Genomic DNA, 10,828 nt, shown 5'->3' with positions numbered 1-10,828 from the left:
TCTAAAAGAAATATTTACTCATATTCAGACCTTGTTCTTGTCATCCCTAGCTCTAGGTTTGATAGATCCTACAAAACTATAGCAATAGTAGAGAATTAAAAGATTTATGTAAGAAGGTTAATTACTAGTCACAATGTTACATGAATAAGAGAATATGAGACTTGTTTAGCCAAAAAAAAAAAAAAAAAAAGAGAGAGAATATGAGACTTTGGGAAATTGAAGAATGTGATCAATAAATACAATTTAGGCACAGCTTCTTGACACCATACTAAAAAGTCATCTCATGATTTCAACCACCAAGAAGAAATTAAAGAATATGAGCCTTTGGAAAGCCTTTCCAAAGATGTGCATCCAAGTTCTAAAATATATAGTGGCATATCTAATGGAAAAGAAGCAAAAATATTGAAGAATGTGAGACTTTTAGATCAAATACATTTACAATAACATCCAAATAAAATGTGTTAATTAGGTCAAATCAAATGAATTTAACAATTAAATTGTCAGAAAAAAAAAAAAAAAAAAAAGATTTCATCCAAGAATGAAGAAGAACCTATATATAACATATCAAAGTAAATAGGTTCAGTACCTGTAGTATATGTCTTAGTGACCGCAAACTCTCATTATAGAAACTGAAAAATGTTGATTCCTTTTTCTCATAAATAAATCCACTAAAACTTGCTGTTTGGAGATTATAATAGAACAATATTCCTTCCTCCCATGTCTCAATAAGCACCTTAACATTCTCGTCATATCCTTGTATGTCGATAGGGACATAAAACCCAATACCACTACGGTATAGACCATTTAAGGTACTCAGATCAATACTATACTCTTTTACCCACGTAAATGTACTAGTACGAGTATGATACTCTTTTAGCATCCATATGTCCATTTTTTCACCTTTAACACGTGAAATGCAGAGTAGCCCTCTCAACTCTACCAATTCAAAATCATTGCATAAACGTGTACTTCTATCATAAAAAATTGGTGCATCAAAACACCCACTAGGACATGGGACAAGTCTAAATTCTTCATTCTCCACATCAAAAGCCAAAATTGTTTGCTCTTCTTTGATCAGCCAATGAATAGCTCCTTTCGCGAAAGCCATAATTTCAGAATGCTCCATAAGAATTGGAGAATTTCCTACTTGTTTCCAACCCCATGGAGCTTTAGATGATGGGGAAGAAGACAATGTTAAAACTCTACATTCTCTACGAATCAAATGAACTATTTTATACTCATCAGTAGATTCAACATATCCAAAACCAATGGAATCACCTTCCAACCGGCTAAACCTACTAATTGGTGGCAATGTTATGAGTTCATGTGTACTTGGATTGCAAACATGGACTCTACCATTAGATTTGAAACATACCAGATCGAAACGGGTAGGCAACATAAGGTTGCAGGAATAAGCATTCTTCCTTGACCTCAACTCGAATCTGGTTAACAACTTCCCTTCCATGTCAAAGGAGGATTGGAGATAAATAGGTGTTGGAAAATATTTTTTTCCTACTTTCTTTGGAAATATATGTGATATAGAGAAGAGAAGAGGTGATTTGGACTTGGAATGGTGAGAGTGGAGGTGCATGAATTGAGGATCACTGGTTATGACATCAAACCATTGTTTACTTAAACACCTGAACTTGAGAAGGGACTTCACTGGGAGCCATGAAAACACTATGAACAATACTTCTTCTGGTATCACTATTGATCGATCATCCTCCTCTTCCTCTTCCTCCCTAATCCGACTTGGAAGACCACTGGTACCAATCATCATCTTCTTGAGTAGTCGATCTAATAATACCCAGCAAGATTAATGCAATGAAAAAGGAATGGACTGGATGTGGTAGGAGAATTAAGGAACTTAACTTAGATTTCGATCTATTGCAATCTCTCTTGCAAGGTAACTCTCCCTCTTGCCTAATCTTTCTATTTTTTTTCCGTATCCAAACATGACTAGGAATCCAAATCCTATCCCAATTCAAAAAAGCCGTACACTTTCCCAAGTCCTAACCGACTCCTACCGTACGTTGGAAGTTAGATAGCATGTAAGGCATGTATAAAAATTTTCTGCTGCACCAGTAGGATCTGGATGACTCAGAGCACCTCAGGATGTGTGCCCAGAATTTAATATTTAATTTTTATTTAATTCAATTGAGAGCTGAGAGCACCTCTTGCGGTGAGTCTTTTTTCTGGTAACGCATAGTCTATACAACTTGTTTAGGAAATCTAAATCGGTTAGAAGTTCTAAGTACATCTAATTAGTATATGCTCAAATTAGAGAACTCCATCAATGGTATGAGTAATCAATTGATCTCAATCAAGAATCGAAAATTATTCTCAGCCAATACTGATACGATATGGTCAATACCACCGACATGATATCAATACTTGAAACCATGGGTACCACAAGTCTTCAAATGTGCTTTCCATTCGGATTAAATACAAGCTTGTCTTTACCCAAAAAAAGAAAAAATACAAGCTTGTCAAAGCTACCTAGGTAGGGAGGTCAAAAGTTTACTATTTGCCGCCCGGGCTGGGCGAAACCCCAATCCGCCGCCAAGTGTGGATGAATTAATGTAACTTGTTAGAGTCTGTTCAATGGTGGTCTCCATCCCACCTCTTCGCCCTCTCGGTGGCGACACAACAAGGAATAGAGAGAAGGAATTGGACAGACAGGAGTGAAGTTAGTGGGTTGGGTAGAACTGGAGTTCCGTCCAATCTCGTTTTTTCAGTTTTTTTTTTTTTTTTTTTTTTTTTTCACTTTTTGTTCCAAAAAAACAGAAACGGATCATAAGTGCACCAAACAAAAGATTCAGTTTTTTCGTTCAAATAGAACGAAAAAACTCCAGAAATGTTTTTTTAGAACGATACCAAACGGAATATTATATTGTGGTATTTCAAATGCAACAATGGTAAAATGTGGGGGGCTTTTTTTTTGGGGGTGGGTGGATAAGAGAAATTTATTGATGACCCATTCTACGAGGGAGAGGAAGATTATGGCCCTTGTAAAACACAGTCAAAGAAGCAAAAACGAGAGGGAGAGCTATTCCGACCAACAAAATATCTTTGAGAAGAACAAAAGGAAATAATTAGATATGATATTTGAAATCCTAAAAGGGATGGAGTTGTTGGTGCTCTTGAGAATTTTGATCACTAATAATAATCACTCTTGGATCATAATATGGGAAAAATTCCTGGAATGTGCAATTTAAAGTGAGGTACCCAAAGATAAAATGCCACTGCAAACATAAGGTGCATTATGTGTCATTTACCCGGAATTAATTGAAGGGGAAACACTGGAAAGATGGAGGGTAAACAGGATATTAGTGAGACCATGGTTCTAATAAAAGCGGAGCGAAACAATCAGTATCGATTGGATTGAAATATTTTTGACCTTGATCGATCGTCAATCCTGATTTTTCCAATCCCAATCCACTTATATGGTCCAAGGGCAAAATCATAATAAAAGTGATCTTTTAAAAAAAAGAATAGGCGTAGATTTGTTTGATATGGTTCGATTCAAACCAATATAAGAATGGTATCAACCTTAACCAATCCAATAATCATTCTCGAGTTTTAGAACATTGAGCGAGATATAAATTTGGATGGATTCTAATCCTCTCTACTCATGTTGGGCGCCCAGCCAAATCCAGTGGCTGAAAGCATCCTGAGAATGCACCATATCACCTGAGTGCATACCCGAAGGAATTCCCAGCTAAATGTGTGCTCGACGCCCAGCAAGGTTGGAGAGGATTTGAATCGGATTTGGTTCCACACAGAGATGATTACCACATGTCCTAATACTGATTCATTATTAATTTGGATCACCCTAAATCAGACAAAAATACTTAATTTTACTTTTAAAGTCACTTTTTTTTATCTATATACTGATTCGTCGATGTGGTATCGATTAAGAATGAAATTTGTCAAAGCTAATATTGATTCGATCCAAACCATGTTCCAAAGTGATGTATTCAGTATGTTAAGTTCGTTGCTCACCAACTATGCTACCCTTTGGATAGAATTAGGATCAATCAAGAATTCAAGATCAATTGTAAGTTTTGATCGATTCGATAAGAATCCAATCATACCATCTGAGGGTGAAAAAGTTCAACAAATCGATTTTTTTAAAGAGACAAGAGTAAGTCAATCCTCCCAAATGACCAATCCCGAGTTTTTAGGCATTGTGTGAGACTGTGAGTCATGGGTTAAGTAATGGATTGAATATACCAATTCCTGGCTCATCCCGTAGTGAATCAAAGGTAAAAAAATTAAAAGAAATCTAATTCCTAAAGATTAATGTTCCAAGTATGAACCAATGACTTGGTGATCATAGTTTTAAAAATTGAACCAGACTGATTTAGATCTTCCAAATTAAATTGATATCGGCCAAAATCAATCCCTAATATCAATTTGTACCGATCACTTTTAAGATAAAGGTGAAATGGTCCAAAATAGCATCTTCTCTCTCTCCTTTTGTTTGCTCATAAATCAATGTCCTCCCGTGTTTCTAACTAAAACTAACACGAACAAGTCTTCTATATTTGAAAAATAACAAACACACCCACATCATTGGTCTTCTGGTAGTTTATATTTTGAAAGAATATTATACCCTCACTTCAAAAATCCAACTTACAGTCCTAATTATAATGACTATTTTACCCTTTGATCATCTTCAACATAACTCACCCCCAAATCGAGAGTTTTGCCGGAAGCAAGCTGAATGTTAAGGCTTCGGCAAAATGCAACTATCCGGCGGAGGTTCTATTCCAACCCTCCGGCGAAGAAAAGTATTCCATCTTGCAAACGTTTAGAGATCTACCAATTTTACTCTCCGATGAAGGTTCTCTCCCCCTCATCTATCTTTATAATTTGTTCTTCCACCTTGCAAAACCCATGGCCAGATCCATCGTTATGGGCTTTGAAGGTGATCAAACCCAATGATTCCAACAAGGTTGTGCTGCATTCAGAGCAAATGCCCACCCACAGCAACCGCCCCAAATGCCCTTGAAGCTTTCCATTGTGTCCCAACCTTTGTTAGTTAAAACGGGAACAGCAAAAAAATATTGTTTGGTACGGGCATGTTTTAAATGGATCAAAACGTGAATGGGACGGTCAAAAATACGGTCAAATACTGTAAAAACGGGGGAAAAAAAAATAAAAATAAAAAACGGACGATACGTGTTTTAAACGTTTATATTTAAATAATATGGTGTCAAAAAAAGGGCAATATATAGACATAAATTGGCATAATAATTCTCTAAATACCTAGATAACAATCAAAATAAATAGCCCCGTTTTAAACATTTCTATTTTAAAACGTTTATATTTTTTAAAATCCGTTTTTTTTACTATAAAAAAAACGGATACACGTTTAAAACGGAAAAAAACTTCAAATAGTCCCGTTCCCATTTTTTATCGACTTTTTGTGAAAAATTCGGCAAACGACGTTTAAAACGGCAAAAAAACGGGACGGCATTTTAAACGCGTTTTAAACGCGAATTAACTAACAAAGGTCCCAACTACTGATTATTGCTTTGCCTTGCTACTTCTTAAATTTACTTCTAGGGTGTTTCTTCCTGGCTTCGTGATCTGCCCAGTGTGTGTTTGTAGTAGTTTGGTTACCCATCTGTGGGTTATCCATGAATTTCGATGGATTGCTGCACTAGTCTCCTCAAGGATTAGTCAAAATGCACGTAAACTAACCCAGACACCTTGATTAAAAAAAAAAAATAATAATAATAATAATAATAATTTGATTCACAACTCGTGATCTGTAACCTTGGCTACTATTCAATGGTGAAAAGATGATTAAGACGGTGCAGCAACGTGAAATGTTTGGTCATCGTCTTGTCGGGTTGACCCGTTATGATAGAGCCATATGTGGACATGGTGGAGGCATTGGTGGCTGCTTGGCTGCCGGGGAGCGACGCTGGAAAAGGGTTTGCTGATGATGTATTTGGAGACTGACTTCCAGGGTAGGCTTCCAAGGACATGGTTCCATGAATTTCGGGGACCAACATTATGACCCATTGTACCCAGTCGGATATGGGTTCCAAATGGTTATCCAGTCGATTAAAGAGGCAACTTTGTTTGATCTTCCGTGGCATCTTTTTTTCTTCTATTTGATAGGTTAGGGTTTTGTAAATCAATGAACAATAATCCCAATTTCGATTGAGTTAGGCCGAGTCTAACCGTTCCCAGCCAGTCATTAAACCTTGGGTGGATTACAGTTAAAAAATGAATACAAGGGGTTTGTATGTGAAGATGAAAAGGTATTTGTGTTGTATTACAAATGATATAAATTTCAAAGAGCTGAGAAGCATCCCACCACCACTAAAGCTTATCCCAATTTAATGGGGTCGGCTACATGAAGGTTCTAAGCAAAGACGAACGCAAAGTTCCAAAAAGATTGACGAGTTATGACTAATTAATTGCAATTTATTACCAAAAAATTATTACTTATAATTTACGATATGCAATTTTAGTTCACAATCATCGTTAAACATCAAGCTCCAAATGAAATGAATATTAATCCCATTACTTGAACATACAACATATCCACAGATTCTTAATATTGGAAACGAAGCCGTAATTGATGTTTGCGATACTAGAATTAAGCAGGCACTTGGAACACAACAATTTGAAACAAAAGAAATTGCTAAGCATGCAAGGAAACCAAAACTTTTCGAGTAAGATGTCCACAGCCTCATCTAATACAAAACAACTGGGGTTCAGTGGTAGTTTATGTTTGTACTTATCATTGTGGCAAAGCTTCTGTTGTCAAGAAAGAGTTCCTATGGCCTTCAAAGTTCTATGCAAACTATATTTTGCATACCTATAATTGGATGTGGTGAATGCTTGATCAATGGCTAGCCACTCCCATCAAGCTCCCCATGAGAAAGAAGATGTGCCATGTATTTCTGGAAAAAGCATAGAAAAAACCCTGAGAATTTCAAGTATTTATATAACACTACAAAAAAAAGGATGGCAAATGTGAAGAATTGAACAGTGGATGCTTCTTATCAAATACGAAAAGCCTGATTTCTATCCAACAAACTCTTTCGGAAATGGTTGATAAAAAGCTTCGGCTTATCTTGACATGTGGTCCACCTCTATCCTTCTAAACATAGTAACAATGGTCATTGTGAGCGTTGATAGTGTCAACAAATACTGGCAGTGACTCTGTTATATAATGCCATTTATTATTTTCGCTTTTGACATTTTGACCCAGTTTTAATAGTATCTAATTCTTTCTTTCAAAACAAATAAGCACCATTGATAGAGCCGAAATAGTGCCTACTGTTCAGTGTACTCCACTTATGATCTTGATTCCTTCCGGTTAGGAGACAACTGTGTTCAATAATTAAGAGATCAAACGAATGCCTGCCTTCTAATTCTTCAATTAGAATACTGCTACCAGCTTAGACTACATTATTTTTCCTTTTCTTTTTCAGTAATTCACTTGGACATTTTGATTAAACATAAACAGATTATGTTTCAACATCCTTTTCTCATCCCACCCCCCAAACCCAAGCATCCTCCCTTTCCCAACATTTGAACTGCAAACCTGCCTCTGTTCTACAAAAGAACACCATGTGCCCCCCAAAAAAATTGTTCTTTGAGAAGTTACTTTTTCCCTCCAAGAAGTAACCCTTGCTTCATTCCTTCCTCTGGATCCAAGCACTAGATCAAGAGCATCAAGCAAGAACTTATGTTTGCTTCATAGGGTCCAAACAAAATCATGAATGGAAAACTAGAGCGTTGCTGTCTTTCGCCAAGAAAACTTGATGAGATAGGGAAACAATTAAATAACATTTTTTATCCTCCCTTTTTTAAATCTGTTCTTCCATCTTTTCGAGGCATTAGGCCTGCATCAAAGTTCATACACTATAATTGATCCCAAAGTTGATTGACATGTGTAGGGCCTCAAGCTCTATACATAGGCCATAGCTAGAGATGTTATGAAACAACAAGAAGACAAGGTGTTTGTTCCCAAGAGATCATTGGATTATAATTGCATCTCAACAATGGCTACGAGATGACGAAACAAATATAGTAACACTGTCCATAGAGAGGCATCAAACTTACAGAATGGTATGCATAAGGAGGTTTCCCTTGGCGATCAAAGTGTTTAGCCATGATGCAGAATTCAATGGGACCCCACTCTTCTATTTCGAAACAATTTCCAAGTGCAGCTTTATATAACTGCAGACAAACATAGTTTATTATCCATATCCAATACTTGAGGTCAGAAAACAAATAGCATGCTACCTGCCAAAGCCACAAATTGAGGTTTAACTCATACCTTTGCAGTGTCAGCTAGCAGCTCTGTGCCAGCTGGAAATGATGCATAAAACTGGTCAGCTCTTGAGATCCCAGCTCTAGTTCTGTAGGGAAGAAATCAAAACAAACAAGTAACCAAAATTAAAGGGAGAACCATACAATAGCTTCCTTACGCATAATGCAAAACACTAAAAAATAACTCACGTATTGCTTGTGTAGGCATAGCTCAACAGGGAAGCAAAGCAATAAAATCCAGTGTAGGACACGATTCTCCTGAACTTCTGTATCCTCAGAATGGATTTCCAAGTATCGTAAAGCCTCATGATTTATCACAACTTGTCACCCTGATGATTGCCGGAAAAAAGATCTAAACATCCATAAAGAATTAAAGGAACAAACAAACTTATAAATATAAATTAGGAATCAGGGAAAAGCTTGAGCTTCCAAGATTTTTTCCTTTTCCAATGATTGCAAGTGATGGGGAGTCTCAAGAGTTTTTTTTCTTTTTTGGTGGGCAGTTGAACACTAGAAAGAGAAGGTCTTACTTGCCAAAGAAGCAAATTTCAGTTCCTAGAAATTGTCACAAACATGTTTTGAGCGGGTTTCACATTTCCATTATGCTCAAAGAAAACCATCTTAAGCTTTCACAAAAAACAAGGGCATTAGTTTAAAGTTTCATATTTAAACAACCCACTACTCTGGGTTTCACATAACCATTCCTGAGCCGTATGGACCTTAATAAAAAATGGACTCTTAAAATTCAAAGTAATATTTAAAGAAACTATGGAATTTTGGAGAAGGTGGCCACAAGCTCTTAATTAAGGGTAGATAGAAGTTTAAACAAATCTGGTCTCAATGTCATCTGGCCAGCAGTAACAACTAGTTCTGTTTGTTCCCCCAACAAATAATTTTATGTCAAATAATCAAACGTATTGACTTCGAGGCAGTTACCTGCTATCTGGAATTCTGGATTCTGGAAGAGGGAATGTCTAAGGTGTAGCTTGACAGAGAGAGAAAGAGTCTCAGATATATACAAAGCTTTACCAGATAAACTAAAGAAAACAAACATAAACCATAATTCAATGCTGTAATAATATCACTGACTTTTTTTTTTTTATCATTTCTTCCATTACCCAAAACTTCAAAGTCTTTAACTTTCCACTTCTCTGACACTAGTTTTTCCTAATAAAATCTGGAATCTCCATTCTTTTTGGGTTATTTTCTGAAATTTCAAAAAGAATACTGAAAAGTACCTATCAATCTCTTACGAAAGATGAAAATCATGAAACTGTGAAGCTGCATAATGCAAAGATCTCAAAAGAATAAACTGAAAAATCTAATAAATAAATAAATAAATAAAACACGAACAGGGAGTAAGGGTGATGAACAGGGGAAGAAAAGAAATGCACTTCAAAATTTAAAGAAAGCAGCAAGCAGGAGATGGAAATGGAGCTTTTTTTTTTTTTTCCTTTTACTTACACCAAGCAGCAACCAGCAACCAGCAGGAAGGTTTAGTCGCTGGTCCATCGACGTCGCTCGTCCGTCGTCCTAGTATATATGATGGTCGCTGCTCCGTCGATGTCGCAGGAAGCCGAGCGTCTCTGGGGAAGAGAGGGAAGTCGCTGGTCGATCGTGGCAGGGGCTTACAATCGTAGCATCCCAGAGAGAGAAAATAGTCCTGGGAAGATAAAGGAAGGATTGCAAAAGGGCACCAACATCGACGGCAGGAGATCGACGAATTGGCTTACAATCGTACCGTCCATATTTAACTATAAAGGTTTTTCACACTAATCGCTAGCTTAGATGGAGAACCTCTTCTTTTAATTTCCTTTTATTATACACGAATTACCAATATTATCCTTCATTTTCAAAGCAAACAAATCAAAAAACTGAAAAACAAGTCCTACTTTTCTGTTCTTGGTTAGAAAGTTCTACCAATTGGGTTGATAGCCTATGGTAAAAATGCCCTTAACCTATCATCGCTCGATAAGACTTTATTGTTGATTCAAATTTTGATATGTCCATTATCGCCCTTTGATACTGAGGCTATGATTGGGATCCTCTCTTCTCCCCTGAGGACAGATTTTTGTGGGCTACAATTTCTAGTGGAACCTTTTTAGTAGGTTCAGCCTATAGCATAGCCTTGAATGGTATTGTCCCAACTTAATTCCACAAATGGCTTAAGATATGGATCTCCCCACCACCCTAAAGAAGCAGCATTTACTCTGGAAAATCCATACTGGAGCTTTGTGTATCACCTAGAAGATTTTAATCCAAGAAAAATCCTGCTCAATGCTCTTTCAGATGCCAAGGACCATGTTCCTCCCTCCTTCATCCCATGTCGTCCCACACCACTTCTGTAGCTTGGAGTCCTCCCCCTTTTTTCCTTTCCTTAAATTCGATGTGGACGGCACAAGCAACAACAATCCAAGCATAACCGGTATTGGAGGCGTATTTTCGCGATTATAATGCTTCATTTCGGGTTGGTTTCTCATGTGGGATAGGAGTTAATTTTGCTACTGTCGCTGAAGCTCTC

At 36.9% G+C, this 10,828-nt stretch overlaps 1 protein-coding gene across 1 annotated transcript; it reads right to left on the bottom strand.

Moving 5' to 3' along the window:
• Positions 1-6,507: 6,507 nt before the first annotated feature.
• Positions 6,508-9,995, bottom strand: LOC122074864. Its single transcript, XM_042639844.1, has 5 exons — positions 9,772-9,995; positions 8,497-8,636; positions 8,315-8,396; positions 8,098-8,214; positions 6,508-6,929 (listed from the first exon to the last, which is right to left on the bottom strand). Exons 2-5 carry the CDS (start codon positions 8,613-8,615, stop codon positions 6,879-6,881), a joined length of 369 nt encoding a protein of 122 aa, XP_042495778.1. The 5' UTR covers positions 8,616-8,636; positions 9,772-9,995; the 3' UTR covers positions 6,508-6,878.
• Positions 9,996-10,828: the final 833 nt, after the last annotated feature.

The sequence above is a fragment of the Macadamia integrifolia genome, chromosome 1, assembly GCF_013358625.1.
Source record: "Macadamia integrifolia cultivar HAES 741 chromosome 1, SCU_Mint_v3, whole genome shotgun sequence".
NCBI lineage: Eukaryota > Viridiplantae > Streptophyta > Magnoliopsida > Proteales > Proteaceae > Macadamia > Macadamia integrifolia.
The sequence above is the reverse complement of the archived record's forward strand: the minus strand, read 5'-3'. Positions and strand labels throughout refer to the sequence as shown.

What these genes read in the sequence shown, in the direction of transcription:
- LOC122074864 (XM_042639844.1), bottom strand. Translation starts at nt 8,615, where the DNA reads ATGAGGCTTTACGATACTTGGAAATCCATTCTGAGGATACAGAAGTTC. An exon ending in TGCTAGCTGACACTGCAAAG is followed by an intron (nt 8,215 to 8,314) that starts GTATGAGTTAAA and finishes GTTTGTCTGCAG; the next exon opens with TTATATAAAGCTGCACTTGG. An exon ending in CTCCTTATGCATACCATTCT is followed by an intron (nt 6,930 to 8,097) that starts GTAAGTTTGATG and finishes TGCTTTTTCCAG; the next exon opens with AAATACATGGCACATCTTCT.